The sequence below is a fragment of the Dromaius novaehollandiae genome, chromosome 2, assembly GCF_036370855.1.
Source record: "Dromaius novaehollandiae isolate bDroNov1 chromosome 2, bDroNov1.hap1, whole genome shotgun sequence".
Classification (NCBI taxonomy): Eukaryota; Metazoa; Chordata; class Aves; order Casuariiformes; family Dromaiidae; genus Dromaius; species Dromaius novaehollandiae.
The window spans coordinates 139,223,275-139,237,408 of NC_088099.1; the positions used below are offsets into that span (position 1 = coordinate 139,223,275).

The window sequence follows — 14,134 nt, forward strand, 5'->3', positions numbered from 1 at the left end:
TGAAAGCAGGCATCGCTCAATCCCATGCTTGAAGTGCTGGGGAAAGCAGTGGAAGGAGTTCTCTTTTGTGGAGGTGGAGGAGGAAAAAATGTGGGCAAAGCAAAGGCTGCTTGCTATACCATAGGGAAACATTTTCCTTTCTTTTGAAAAACATGGTGCTCTGGCTCCACAGAACAGGAATATCGAAACCAAGATAAGCCACAAATGCAATACTCCATAAATTACTTTTAAAAATCTTTTTAATGAAGAAATAATTCCATTCCAAAATATAGACACACAATTAAATAGTTTAATCACTTCAAAATATAACATGTCCCCAGTAGGTTCCAACACACACACACAAAACAATACTTAACAGCAATACAAAAAAACCCATACAATAGCAGTTCTGTTACAATACCAATGAATATTGTGACATCTTTTGTGTCTCTGTATCTGTCTCAAGTGGTGTCAAGTACAGTAGTTTTAAAAATGTCTTACAGTTAGTAGCCTCAAGATGTAACTCTTCATACATTTTTCTTTTGGTTCAAAGGTAAAAATGCCCTTTGTCTTCAGGACACAGTGGACTGCTTGTTGTTCACAGCTCCGTCTGCTGAATTGAACCAATGTGATTACAGCAACCTGAGGTTGCAATATTTACAAGGTCTATCTACAGTAATTGCCAAGAACCAATAAGGATGGGAGAAGATGACCAAAAGTAAAGGCAGACACATTTATGATAAATTATGATGTAACAATTTGGCTCATGCATATAAGAAAATACATATTATATCACAACAAAGGCCACATACCTTTTAATGCAGTTTAGTTAACATTACTACTTACAGACAACCCATTCTCCACCTTCGCTTTGGACATTCAAGAACCCTATCCATCTTCACATCCCTGTCTCCTGATTCCAAACCACTGATTTCCCTCCAGTGACAGTAAACCACTCGGAGTTTTGACTGCTGTGGTGAGCCATTTGTAGTTAAGAAAAGGCCTACACCCGGGACCTCTTCTGTAACTGTTTCAATGACCGCAAACCACAACCAAAATAATATGCAACAAGCAGACAAAGATCAGCTGGGCTAAAATGCAGCCAGCTGAACAGTTGGAAAATGCTTAAAATAGATATTTGGAGAGCCGAGTAAGAGGTGCTTCATCTCAGAGCTCCAGGGCATAAGGGACCTAGATCTTTGCTGTGAAGTACCTTGCTTACCCCAGCCTGAGAGAAAAGCACTTGATCTGTCAACTTTTTTCATTACTCCTAGTCCAGAAGCCCTTGCAATGGATTTATTTATTCTATTGCATCTATTTTAAGCATAGCGATAATGAGCACACAGACATTAGGATGATGGAAGGGAGATATTACTTTGGGTACAGTTAAACATGACATGAGTTGAATTAGTCAGCCTTTGCATGTAGCTGTGTTCTAGCTTTTTTTTTTCATCTTTGTTCAGGAAATGCTTGACTGGAATCCTGAGCTGACAGCCACATCTATGACTTCACTGGAGGAGTTTTAATGTGGAGTGCTAGGCACTAGTGGAGGCTCACTCATTCCTGAGAGGAGGTTGTAGGAGAGGGCATCAGAGGGTATGGTGCCTGCCTTGCCAGGATGGCACATACCCCAGAAGCAAGGACCAGTGATTGCAAGAATGAAAAGCTTATGTGAAGATATCTGGATGCTTTAGTATCAATTTGGATGTCTGAGACCATGTCTAGATATGCATGGAGATGTGGACAAGAGACCTGCATAAGTAATAATACAATATGAAAGTGAAAAATGGTAGCTCTTTCATACAGATATTCATTCCCTAACACATAGTGCCCAGGGAAACAGTCAAGAGCCTAGAGAATGCATGCAAATGGCAAGTGAAATTACTGGGTTGAGCTACATAGCAATCTAATGTAAATACGGCAGCATACATCCTAAGATGTATGTAACCATGAAACACAGGACAGACCAACACATTTTAACCTGCTTTAGATGAGTATCTCATCACTTACTGTAGGCAGACTGTGCTGGTGGAATATCTGTACGCAACACTAGTGTTTTCAGGGCTGCTAGACAGTGTCACTTCAGGGTAGCCAGATACTGGAAGCCGTATTATTCTGTTGGCGTAGTAATATAACCTTAGCACAGAGGTGGTCCCAAGGTAACATACTGTGCTTCTCAATAGGGCTGCGCAGCCAGCACATAACATTTCACTGCTGTTGCTGTCCTGCTCCTGGACTAGCTCTAATTCTAGCTCTAATGTACCTGGACCAGCTCTAATTTCGCTGCACGGCAGTGCAGGTGTGATCTTAATTTCCAAGCAATATCCTGCGTGGAGGATATTCCAGCTATTTTGTGTCAATCCCTGCTCAGAACTACCTGCAGATCTGTAGTGACAGCAGGGCAAACACCTTTTAGCTAGCAGGCTCACTTCAAAATCCAAAATGGCCAGATTAGTCCCCTTTCTCCAGAAATTCTGTTATGCTCAAAAGTTACTAAAATGGACAAAACTTCAATTCTGCAACTGTATGCCTGTTCTTTCAAAAAAATCCACCGCTATTCTTGTGCTTTTCACTGATAGCTAATTCTCCATCCAGCTCTGAAAGACAGTCTCACTACACATTTCCAAGAGTGCATGCAGAACATCTGGTGGCTGGCTAAGGCAATACACATTCGGAAATAAAAAGAAAATAGTCGCAAGCGCACTTTAAGCCTGTACATTTAAAGCTGAAGGCCTCAAAAATAACATAATGAAGTGGGGAGTCAGAGGAGCAGGGGAATGGAAAGAGCCGATTTGTTGAACACATGCTTACTAAAGCTAAAACATCAATGAAACAATACCATGGAAGATTATACATAACATCAGTCAGTTCAGGGATCTTATGGCACCTGTGGTTTATAAACAGCTTTAGCAACGAGTATTTCAAAACATAGTTCACAGTTTTAAGAAGATCTGTGCTGATTTAAAAACTAGATTCTATATCATTTGAATGTCACCTTTTGTATATGATATCTATTTGGAAAAAAAAATATTTACACTAACTTCTATGGCTGATTTGTTAGATTATTTTGAAAGAAAACATTCCTAAGTTACACATTAGCCCTAAATTAGAGAGGCTTTTTATTATTATTATTAATTATATTATTATTATTTTAGTACATTTTGTATAAGTCTATTAAAAGACTTGCAAACAAATTGCAAATATAGTCTGGTACTTTGTTTTTGGGCTACTAGATATATACACTCAGGAGTATAATCATTCAGTGTTAAATGCATAACTGTAGCTTTTTATCTTTTCTGTGGAAAAAATGTACAGTGTATAGTAAACCGATCTACTAAAATCTCAAAGTATTCAGAAATCAAATTTCTATCTATAAACAGTATTGTCATTGTAAACTGAACAGGTTCAATATCATGTGCAAAGGGTTTATGTGAGTTATTAATACTGCCATTATTTGTAACAGCAGTACATACTTCAGTCTGTGTTCTTCACCGGTAATGAGCCATGTTACAGCAGATGTAGCTAATATAAGTTAGCTTTAAACAAAAGTCTTTTTGTCAAAACACACATCTACAAACTACAACTCTTAGAACAAAAGTACTGTGCTACAGTCCTCAAAACTTAGTTATTTGAATTTTTTGTCAAGAGACGCTGCACCTGTTGGTTCCATTCCTCTGTGAAGTTTGCAGCTAAGTTTTCTTCATCATCTGTCCGAAAGCAGCTCTCCTCATCATCAGTTCTTACGTAGCTCTCGTTGTCTGTCTGACTGCAGCTTGCCTGTTGAGAAATGTTTAGGGACACTTTTTACAAAGAGTGCTGGTTTAAGATGCCGCAACTGTGTGCACCTATGCACACTGATAGAGCGAGTAAAGCCTCTGCGTGCTGCTTTATTGAGACGAAGAAAGAATAGCTGGCCAATTCTTTCAGTTATCACCTGAAAAAAAAATTAAAAAGTGGAAAAGCCGTTCTACCTAGATGAGCCCTAGGTATTTAAGCTGTAAATTGAAATTTACAGGGCACTTGGGAAGTTGGAAAGTCCTCTTAGCATGGGTGAGAAGACTGTTCTGTGCTCTGCACATAGGATACTGCACAAATTGGGTCTGCACTAACACAGATTTGCAGATGTTCCCACTTTCCCTTCTATTTCAGCCTTCCAAGTTGGTCTATAAATAGATTATTAGTAGCCAAACCATGGATTATTCCCCTTTAACACAGAAAGTCCAACTACTCGGCAGTCACTCACCATCTTCCCACCATAAGCCTTGCCTCGGGTGTAAATGTCTCACCCTTAATTTACATGCTTGGGTATATTTTACTTCGTATGTCTAAAAAGAAATTGAGTTTCTTAAAAGAATAATTCTGGGTGCTATAGCCCATAAACAGCCTAATCTTCTGGTGCACCAGCTTCTCTTTGGTGCTTTTCCATATCCTGAAGAATCAAAAAATATCTTCAGTTTCTAGAACTGGAGACTCCATTTGGTAATGGAAAATGTTTGATAAACAATTACTGCTCTTTCTCAGAAGTATGTGAGGGTTTACATTGAGGTAATATTGCAAACCTTTTCTTTTGGAATATTCATCTTAGGGGCACTGTTTTCTCATCCTGTTTGCACATCTGACCCTTTCAAAGTTAAGGAGCTCATCCTTTTTCTCTTGAACCATCTCAGACAGAGAACCAATTTGTATTGCATGAGATCTGATAACAATAGAAAAGACCAAATTCTACTGACATAGATTCTCTTCTACTCATTTCTGGTGTAAACCTGGTCTATAAGACAAGAGATGAAATGTAAATAGCTTTAGCAAAAAAGAGCTAAATTAAATCCGATGAATCAAGAAAGGTCAGGTAGTTTAGCTTGCTTCTCCTTCCTGACATTATTTGATTGTATTAATTATTCAAGCAGAGATGTTTCCATCAAATTCCTTCAACATCTATGGTATGATGATCTTAATTTAGTATCTCCTTGTGTCAGGCAGTTAAAAAAGACCTAGCGTTAACATTTTATTGATAAATAAAAAGGAAACATTCAGAGCAAATATAACGAGAGGTTAACAAAAAATTCTGAGGTACATTTGAGTAAGTATTTTTTAAAAATCTGACATGCATCTGCATCAGTTAAGTCTGCAAACTAATTTGGAAATCTTAGCAAAGGAACATTTGGCCCTTCACAATTCAGCCAAAACATGAAAATAAAAGGCATGGAAGAGGTCATTTCTAAGCTGTGTGACACTGATTTTTTTATTTAATCAACTTAAAGGGTATGTAAATATAGGTACATCTCATATTTCTTGATGGTATCATTATAAGCTGCAAAAGCAAAATAAGACTGGCTTGTGAAATGCTGGATGCATTAAGATGCATAGATGGTATTGCTAAATATCTGTTCTTTTTCTAACTTGCTGGATAAATTACTTATCTTTGCTGAGTGTGGAGAGGGTTATTCTAAATTCTCTCAAGGATTCTTTCTCTTCCACACCCAGCAATGGGATGGAAAGATTTTCTTACAAGAAATAATGGGTGCTAATGAACCTCAGAACTCTAGATTCACTGTAGCAATTTGGAAGTGCCAGAATTAATTCCAAGATTCAAGTGATTTGTCATGTCATAAGACTGTTTCTTGGCTCTTTAGTATTTACAGCTTAATCCAATTGTTTTTCTTTGATACTCATCATTCAGTGATTTCCCAAAAAATCCCTATTTGTATAATTTAAAAATTAAATTCACAAAATAAAAGCTTCTTCATCCTAGTTAACTTGATCACAGTGCATTTGCACCTTTTGTGGTACATGCTAAGAAGAGGAGGACTTAAGTAGAAAGAAAAAGAGAAAAAAGAAAATACAGCTGACTGAATTCTGTAGCAGAAATTTTGGAAAATTACTGTGCTGTCAGCCTTTTCTTATTTTCAAATAGAATTGTCCACATAATGCTGTTTTCTTATGTACTTCTTAAGAAAACAAAAAAAAAGACACTGGATCATTTGGTTTTGCCAGTAGAGAATGCGTTATAGATGTGATTCTGCCTAGCGCCTGTATCCGACTTCTTCAGCACAGCATCACTGACTTTTATGAAGAAGAGGCTGAGGAAACTATGCTTGCTTAGGCTGAGGCAGAGGAGGCAAGGGGGAGGATCAGTCAGCAGCTATTTGAATGGTAGCTACCAGGATAACAAAGCCGAAATCTTGGTAGTGCTGGAGGATACAAGAATGACAAATAGCACAAATTGCATTTTGGGAGGTTCAGGTTGGACATCAGAAAAAAAACTCATGAGGAAGGTGACACGGCGCTGGAGCAGGTTGCCCAGAGAGGTGGTGAAACTTCCATCTATGAACGTTTTCAAGCCTTTGCCAGACAAATCCATGGCTGATACGGTCTTATGGTGGAGCTAGTCCTGTTTCAAGTGGGAGACTGGACCAGGTGACCTCCAGGGATCCCTGCCAACCATCATGTCTGCAGGTCTGCGATTGCCTGAGCGCTGGCATGAGGCCTGTGCGAGGAGTGAACCGCAGTGCCTGAACAGCTGAAAATGTCAGTGGTCAGTGAATTGCATACTAGCTCCAAAATCTTATTTCCTTCCCGGAAAAAACCCCAGAAATGTAGGTCAATTGGGTTTTCACAGCCCTTTAACAAATCATCTGTCACACTGTGTCCCGTGGCCAAACAAACAGCCCTTCCCACAGAGACATACTAGGCAGACTGCACTGACACCATGAGCTCCCAAGACCCATGGGTTTTCTCACCTGAACTGTGGCAATCAGAATCATTGTCGGTAAAAACATGAAAAGGGATTTTGGGATTTTGGAGAAAAGCAGGAATATGAGAAGAAACATTATTGTGCTACTCAAAAAGATTTCTGTCCTGGAAAAACAGTGAAGTTGCAAGAAATAGTCAGTTTTTAATAATGCGTTCATATCCAAAAGTTAGGAGGACTGGCTTTTATGTGTTTGAGAAATTTCTACCTTTTCCAACACAGAACAATTTAGTCACCTTTTTAATGGAAACTATCACTCCTGCCCCCCAAAACCCCCAACAGAAGCCCACAAGAATTTGTTTTGAGCAAAATTTTGAGTAAGTGAGAGGTTTTGGAGAAGGAATGGAACTGAGTCTTCAACCGTAGTCATTACATGTTTTTGTCATAATAGAGAAAATTTAATTTCAGTTAAAAAATCCAGAAAAAACCTTCTAACAAAGACTCCCCTGTACTCCTTTACAAGTGGATGTTTTAGGTTGGGCTTTTATTAGCTTTCCACACCTCCTTTTTTGTTATAATAATTCATATGAATGAACTGAATGTGGCTAACTAAAATGTTGCTATGGCAGCACTAAGAAAGCATTGCTTTAGGAAATCTAGGAAATTGCATTTCTCATGGGAGCAAGTCCACAAGTGGACAACTCTTAATTGAAAATGACAATTTTTTTAACCACTTCCAGAAATTGAGGCTTTCTGCTCCTATTGGCATCCTTGGCAGAAAAGCAACTGCCATCAGTGGTATACAGATTATTTTTAAGTAAAATAATGTCAAAGTTGCATGTTCTCCTAATTTCAAGATTTGCGTAGTGCTTGCTGAATACAATCTCAGATTCACTTTTTTACTCCATTAAGATCAAAACAAGTGGTACTAAAATACATCTACTGTAAAAAGTAAACTGAAAACATGGTTAAAATATATTTTAGAGATTACTGGAACCCACTTGATTGCTTGAGAATTTGTTGTATTTCTACTAGATGCTATTTCAAAATCAATTCCAGAGAATTGTATGTAGCACTTTCTAAAAATGCAAATAGAACACAAAAAGCCTTAAACAAATGCCATCACCACCATTTGCCCATGACTGATAAATAAAGAAATGAACAAAACTCTGAGGCTGGCTATTTGTGGCAATATTACTCATATAAAACTATAATGAACTGATCTGATTTTCCCCACCTTTTTTGTTAATAAACCCACAGGTGATATTGTTCTGAGGTAAAAAGGTCAGTTGTCTTTTTGCCTTATATGACCGTCTAGGCAATACAATACTGAAAGTATTCTTATCATTATTGGTTAAATAACAGTATTTTAGAAGTAAAAGTCTTCTGTGTACATCTCAAAGATTCCCAAGTAAAAGCAATGCATGTTTCAAAGTCCCCTCGTGATGTGATGCAGTTGGGCAGCTTCAAGAAAGAACCCACCCCTAACCGCAAAACTGCTTTAGGCATTGTGGCCTTTATGAACAATTATGGATTTAATTTTCTAAGACTATTATGCTAGTACTAAATAAAATACACAAGATACATTAGTTTTCCGTATTTAAAACAGACTGACTCTTGAGAAGACTAATCTTTACTGTTGTCTAATCATGTGCAGACATACTTATCACAATATATGATAATACACAGTCTGTTTCTGTGGATAAGGGCTAGATGAAGTCCCGAGTTCACTGGTGTTGGAAATTGCTGTTGGTCTGGATTACCACACCCTAGGGAGCAATTAGGTGCCTTGCACCTTGGATTAGGGCACTTTAATCTTCTGCAATGCATATGAGAGCACCTCTAAGGTTCAGCAGCTCATGGATTGCTTTCTTCGATGCTTGCCTAAATCCTGTTTTATACGCTAGAGTAGATGTTCTGAATCTCACCAGAACTAATTTATTTCAATTATTCTAGGAAGACTCAAGCAGGTAAGGAGCTGAACTCAGGCCTCCTGAATTGTAATATAATTCCTTAACTGCTATATAAGCTTTCTCCATACTGGCTAATATATTTGTTATCATCCCAAGAGAAGAAAAGCCCACATTCCTCCTCCTACGGTTAATCGTTGAAGAAGATAAAAAGTGTGGTGCCCTAACAAGAATCCTCAGGACTATGACTACATTTCATTTGTATTACTAGAAATGATTTCGCGATGTTCAGGCATCCTAACACAGGTTAAAAGAAGAAAGAAAAAGCATTACACATATACTCGGGAAGCACGACGTGCAGTGCAAGTGAACTACACACTATGAGGATTCATTCCAAACATTCTTCTAAATTATATTGATACTTACTTGAGAGGAGAGAGAGAAGGGTATTGCACTCAACTTTGCAAACTGACCTGTAGATAACAAAGGATAGAAAACAAGAAGATGACAAATTAAGCCAGTGAGCAGCCAGGCAGTGTATTATTCTGAAGAAAGCCATGCACAAGCCTAGAAATAAAGAGAACAATTGTGGACCCTGAAAATAAGCCCAATGAAAAGTGTATTATACAACACATCCATCCAAGAACGCAACTGCTAGCAGACGTGGGAGGATAAGCACCATTAGCATTTAGACTTGTGCACTACATGTGTTTTTTCTAGTATAAATACTTGTTATTTGCAACATGCTCCAAAAAAAGAGAGAAAAAGAAGCCTCCTTTGAGGTTCCCTGTCCCAGATTCCCTTGTGCATCCTGAGTGTTCTGCTCATCCTTTACTAAATTAGAGTTTTGCTTGAAAATCTTGCTTGGAGATAAGGTGACACGAAATAACAAGAGTGGGTTTTGACCAACCGTCTTCCATGCTGCACTATCTCTACAAGTTTTTCTAAATGTGCTGCTTTTACACAAAGTGAGATATTTAATAACGTAAAATATTGTTACTGAGGTTACCATACTGCAACCTTAGTAGGAGTTCTTCCTCACAGTTTTTTTCAGCTGACAGTTGCATTATGATAGCTAGAGCCATCAGCTGTTTTTGGCTATCCAGAGGAACACACTGTACCTGTGAGTATGAATAGTAAAAAGCTTGTAATAAGTTCCAGAGGTTGAACGTAAAATAGTTCAGCTGGCCACCGTTCAATGGGATATTCTAAATGGAAATCTCCCACTTTCCAATCTTGTTTCCAAAGTGACCAGTGGTAGATGCTACAGAAAAACTACTGGAAAAAGTGCTACATCATGTTAGCTCCCAGCAATCAGTACTTTAAAGAATTCCTGACCAGAAGGTTTGAACTTCATTTCCATACACCTGATCTCTCAGTATCTGTTTAATCCTTTTTTAGCCGATTTATATTTTTGATAGGTACTGTACCTTACAGTGATGAGTTCCAACTTCTAATCATTCATCATGTGGGGAAATACTTATTTTTGCTTGCTTTAAACCTGCTCCCTTAAACCGAACTGGGTGTGCCCAACTACTGCTATTACTAGTAACATTATAAGAAATAATGATCTTTATATTAGGATGATCCAAGTCAGAAAACTAAAAAACTGGCAATAGTCCATTATGCCAGGCAGAAATAGAGACCATTAACCAGAAAGGAGAGGATACTTAAAGAATGCCAAACCCTTCTGTCAAAGTAGTTTTTATTGGACTCTTAAACAAATGCTGTTTGAAAACTGCCTTAGGAGGTGTTTAATGACAAGTATCCAGGCTTCAGTGTACTAGATACTTGTTGAATACTTGGTCCCCTGGGATTTAGTACATTTCAGACCCTTTCCTCTCCTTCCAGGTTCTGACAATGACAATGACACACCGACTGTACTTGAGCTTCAGTTCACAGTGGAGCCATTAGGAATACTTTTCACTACTGCAAAAAAAAATCTACATATAACAAAAACTCAGCTTAACATCACCAACATTATTGTTTCTCACATATGGAGATGTATGGACAGCCAGTGTCCTCTTCTCACCTGGTATGCCTCATCCTGCAGCTTCTGCTTCAGGTATTCCTCCATCTTCAGTTCGTTCTCCAGCTGGCGGACTGAGTCATTCTCATAATTTTCATCATCTGCTCTGGCATAGGGGTCTCCATCTTCTGTAACCCTAAAGACAATTATTAATAAATAGCCTCCTGAGATGAATGACGTTTGGGGCGAATAAAACTTCCCTTTCCTGTAAGCTATGAGGGGAGCAGATGCTCCACTAATAATTATTTTCCTGTCAATCTATCCCCTCTCCAGTGGTCTGGTATCCACGAAGCAGACCAAAGGGTGCATTCTGCTGAAGATATTTTTTGGGTACAACGCTACTGAAATGAGTAACAAAAGTCCTCAGAAACTTGAGAGTGATACAAAGAGTAAGAGGTTGAACTAAAAATAACTGCAAAGATGCCCGTTGTCTCTGATGGAAAGGTTTGGGTTCTAAAAATAGAGTTGCTCAAAAAAACATTTTGTCTTTTCCATAAAAAGCTTCTCTTTTTCAGTGTGCTCCAGCGAGCCCCTTAGTCTGGATAGGCAGGGACTAATACTGCAGGGCACACTAGGGAGCACATGTCGCACTGCCTCAACACAGCCGGAGTGTCCCACATTGGATTCGAGAAGATCCACTCCTGAGTATATCCTAAGTTCTGGCTTTTAGAGCTTACAGAGATCACTATTATCTAGTCATAAAGCTGTCCTCACTTGGATTTAGGCAGTTTTTGGTAATCAAATGGTTGAGAAGGAGATAAACTACTACATGCTGCATATTGTCTTCAAGGGTAACAGAATACCCTTGAAGAATGAGATTAAAGTGATGAATCGAGAAGGTACCCACATGTCACTGCGCATGGAACCAGTGGCGGCAGCACTGTGAATGTACCCCGGCTTGCGGGCGTGGATCTGTGCGAGGAAAGCCTTCTCAGAAGTTGGCGATGGAACAAGATCATCAAAATGAGTCCGTCCAAATTCTGAATCCACGTTGCTTTCTGTCTCACTGCCCACTTCTGTGAAGCAAAAAGGTGTCTCCATTTAACCTTCTCAAGGGTAAATACACTTGCTTATTTCTCTATACATTTCTGTGTTTCCAATTTAGAATGCCATCCTCTAATAGGGAATGTCAGTATGTTATTCTACACATATTTTCAAAGCTTACAGTTTTCTTCTTGTGGTCGGACAGAATGGTGAAGCTTTTGCTTATCTGGCTTATTAAATGAGATTTTTTTTTATAAGTATTCTATATACCACATTTCACAGCAGATCCTACCCAGCCTATATTGAGCCAAATTTCTGAAAAGTGAAATCTGTCTCCCATACCAACCCAGCCATCCATTTAAATGGATACTTTTTTTATGGAATGGAAAGATGCTATGTAATTAGGGTGTTTTGACCCCCACTGACCAGAGGCACTCTCAGGCACAACGATTCCTTGAAATGACCATTTTCATTACATCTAACCACTTCTCTACATTCACTGCTTTCAAAACTGCTGTGTTACTGAAGCTAATATTTTGATTTTTTTTTCCTAAAAGCATAAACATCTTTGAAGCTATATTACACTGCTTTTTTGTTCGCTTATTTTTTCCTAGCTCCCATTTTTTAAAATACATACGAAATGCCAATGCAGGGACTATATTCCCTCTTTAGCTTCACTCACCAGAATTTAGCTCTTTTACCAAAGAAGACATGGTGTTGGTGATTGAATCTGCTGCCACCAGCAAATCATTTCTTAAGTTCCGTCTTGCACCTGAAGCAAGAGACAGACAAAACACAGTGTTAATGTTCTTCACAAGCCATATGTTTTCCTGTTCAAAGCAGTTTCAGCCCTGCCCAGAGCTGCCATTGTGATAATTCAGGGTATCAAAGCCCTTACAAGAGACGCGTGCAGAAGAGTTCTCTGCAGAACAGCCTCATTTTCTTACGCTGTATGCAACAGCAGAAACCTACTCTCATGCTTCATTTAATCACAATGCCAGAAATGTGGAGATTATTCATTGCCATCAAGCTCACATTTGTGTGGTGACACTAGCAGAACAGGCCTGGAAGATTAAATCCAAGGTGAACTCATTTAAAATGTCTGTGGGGGAGGAGGGAGGAATTAAGTGTTTTCTCTAAGTTCCCACAGTTCTGTTTAATGACACCATTATTGTCAGGTATTTGCCAGATAATTTTGGCAAATGTTGAAGAAACATACTTGACCTCATCAAGACTGATAGGGATTTTTTCTCTCCATTCCCTCTTTCCTCTGCACTGAGTTTCTTCTGTAGCTCAAAGATTTTCTTGTATAGTCCATAATTTACCTTTTTTTTTTAATAAAGGAAAGACTATCCCTTCTCTAAACAGCCCTAGGCTGCTTTTAAACTCGTTCTAATAATCTAGAAGTGGTTCCCTGCTGAACCTGGCAATATTCCTTTAACTATCAATCGTGAACGATTCTGGCGAGCCGAGCACAATAATCCTTCCCGAGGAGCGGACTGTGGGTAATATGTGCTTAACACTCCCAAATCCCAAACACAGTTCCTATTGCAGCTGAATAATCTATGTGTCCCATAGAATCTCTAATCTTTCAGACTGGATTCTTCCTAGGAAGTGGCAGCATCTGACTGCTGTAGATGCTTTAAAACAGACTGACTGTTGTACTATACATTTTTAAAAATGCCCGAAATCCTAAAGAGGTTCTTTTTAACATATCACAGTTAGCAAATGATTATTGGAATATAGATCGAAGTAGTTAATCTCTCTCTTACGCATACACACAAACACAGACACACAAACACTCAGACAGCCTCTCCCTCCCTAGAGCCTTCTCAATTTTGTATCTTTGAACTATTCAAACACTACGAAAGAAGAGAAAAAACATGAGAAACAGTGCTCTAACCATGGCTGGTCTGCATTACGTGTATATAAACAGAACTGTGTCGGTACGGCGCAGAAGGGAGACGTAATCTCTCAACCCACGCACCCACTCACAATGATATATGTCAACACATGACAGAACAGATTTCAAGCTCTCTGGTTTTGACCTTCCTAACTAGAGAATATGGGAAATAATGACATAAAGCTAGATATTTATCAAATGCAGTAGTTTTAAAATGTGATCACTGTACCTTTTATATTGCTTTTTCTCTTGAACAGAACACATTTATGTGCTTAAGAAACATTTGCCTGAGGCAGGTTAAGTATTATTTATGGATATTTTATTGTAGCCACTGAATTATTTCTCTTAGTCTTAGTTCTGGAAGAAAGTGTTCTACAATATCATAGCGGATAGGGTCCATATTTTTGCATCTCTCAATTTTTCATAGCAAAAAGAAGAAAAATGTTTCGTGTTTGTTTCTTTTCTCACAGCAAATGAGGTATGCAGCAACCTGGTATGCTGGGACTAGGAATTATGCCTTAGTAAAACATGTTTAATACATGAATTTACCAGCACTTTAGTAGAAATTTCTTGACTGCATTATGGATTCAACCTGGCCATAACGTACATAAGGAAGGCAAAGGGTAGGGTGCACGGGAAGG

The 14,134-nt window shown here is 38.6% G+C and overlaps 1 protein-coding gene across 16 annotated transcripts in view; it reads right to left on the reverse strand.

Annotated features, from left to right (window-relative positions):
* Positions 1–221: 221 nt before the first annotated feature.
* DTNA (dystrobrevin alpha) overlaps positions 222–14,134 on the reverse strand; it is a 230,041-nt gene continuing 216,128 nt past the window's right edge. For 15 of the 16 annotated variants that reach the window (XM_064507580.1, XM_064507579.1, XM_064507583.1 and 12 more), the window contains 4 exons: positions 12,273–12,362; positions 11,454–11,622; positions 10,610–10,742; positions 222–3,756 (listed from right to left, as the gene is read on the reverse strand). In XM_064507580.1, coding sequence (XP_064363650.1) covers positions 3,601–3,756; positions 10,610–10,742; positions 11,454–11,622; positions 12,273–12,362 — 548 coding nt within the window. In that variant the 3' untranslated portion in view covers positions 222–3,600. Of the gene's footprint in view, positions 3,757–9,003; positions 9,051–10,609; positions 10,743–11,453; positions 11,623–12,272; positions 12,363–14,134 lie in introns of all 16 variants that reach the window. The other variant, XM_064507590.1, reaches the window with a different exon arrangement.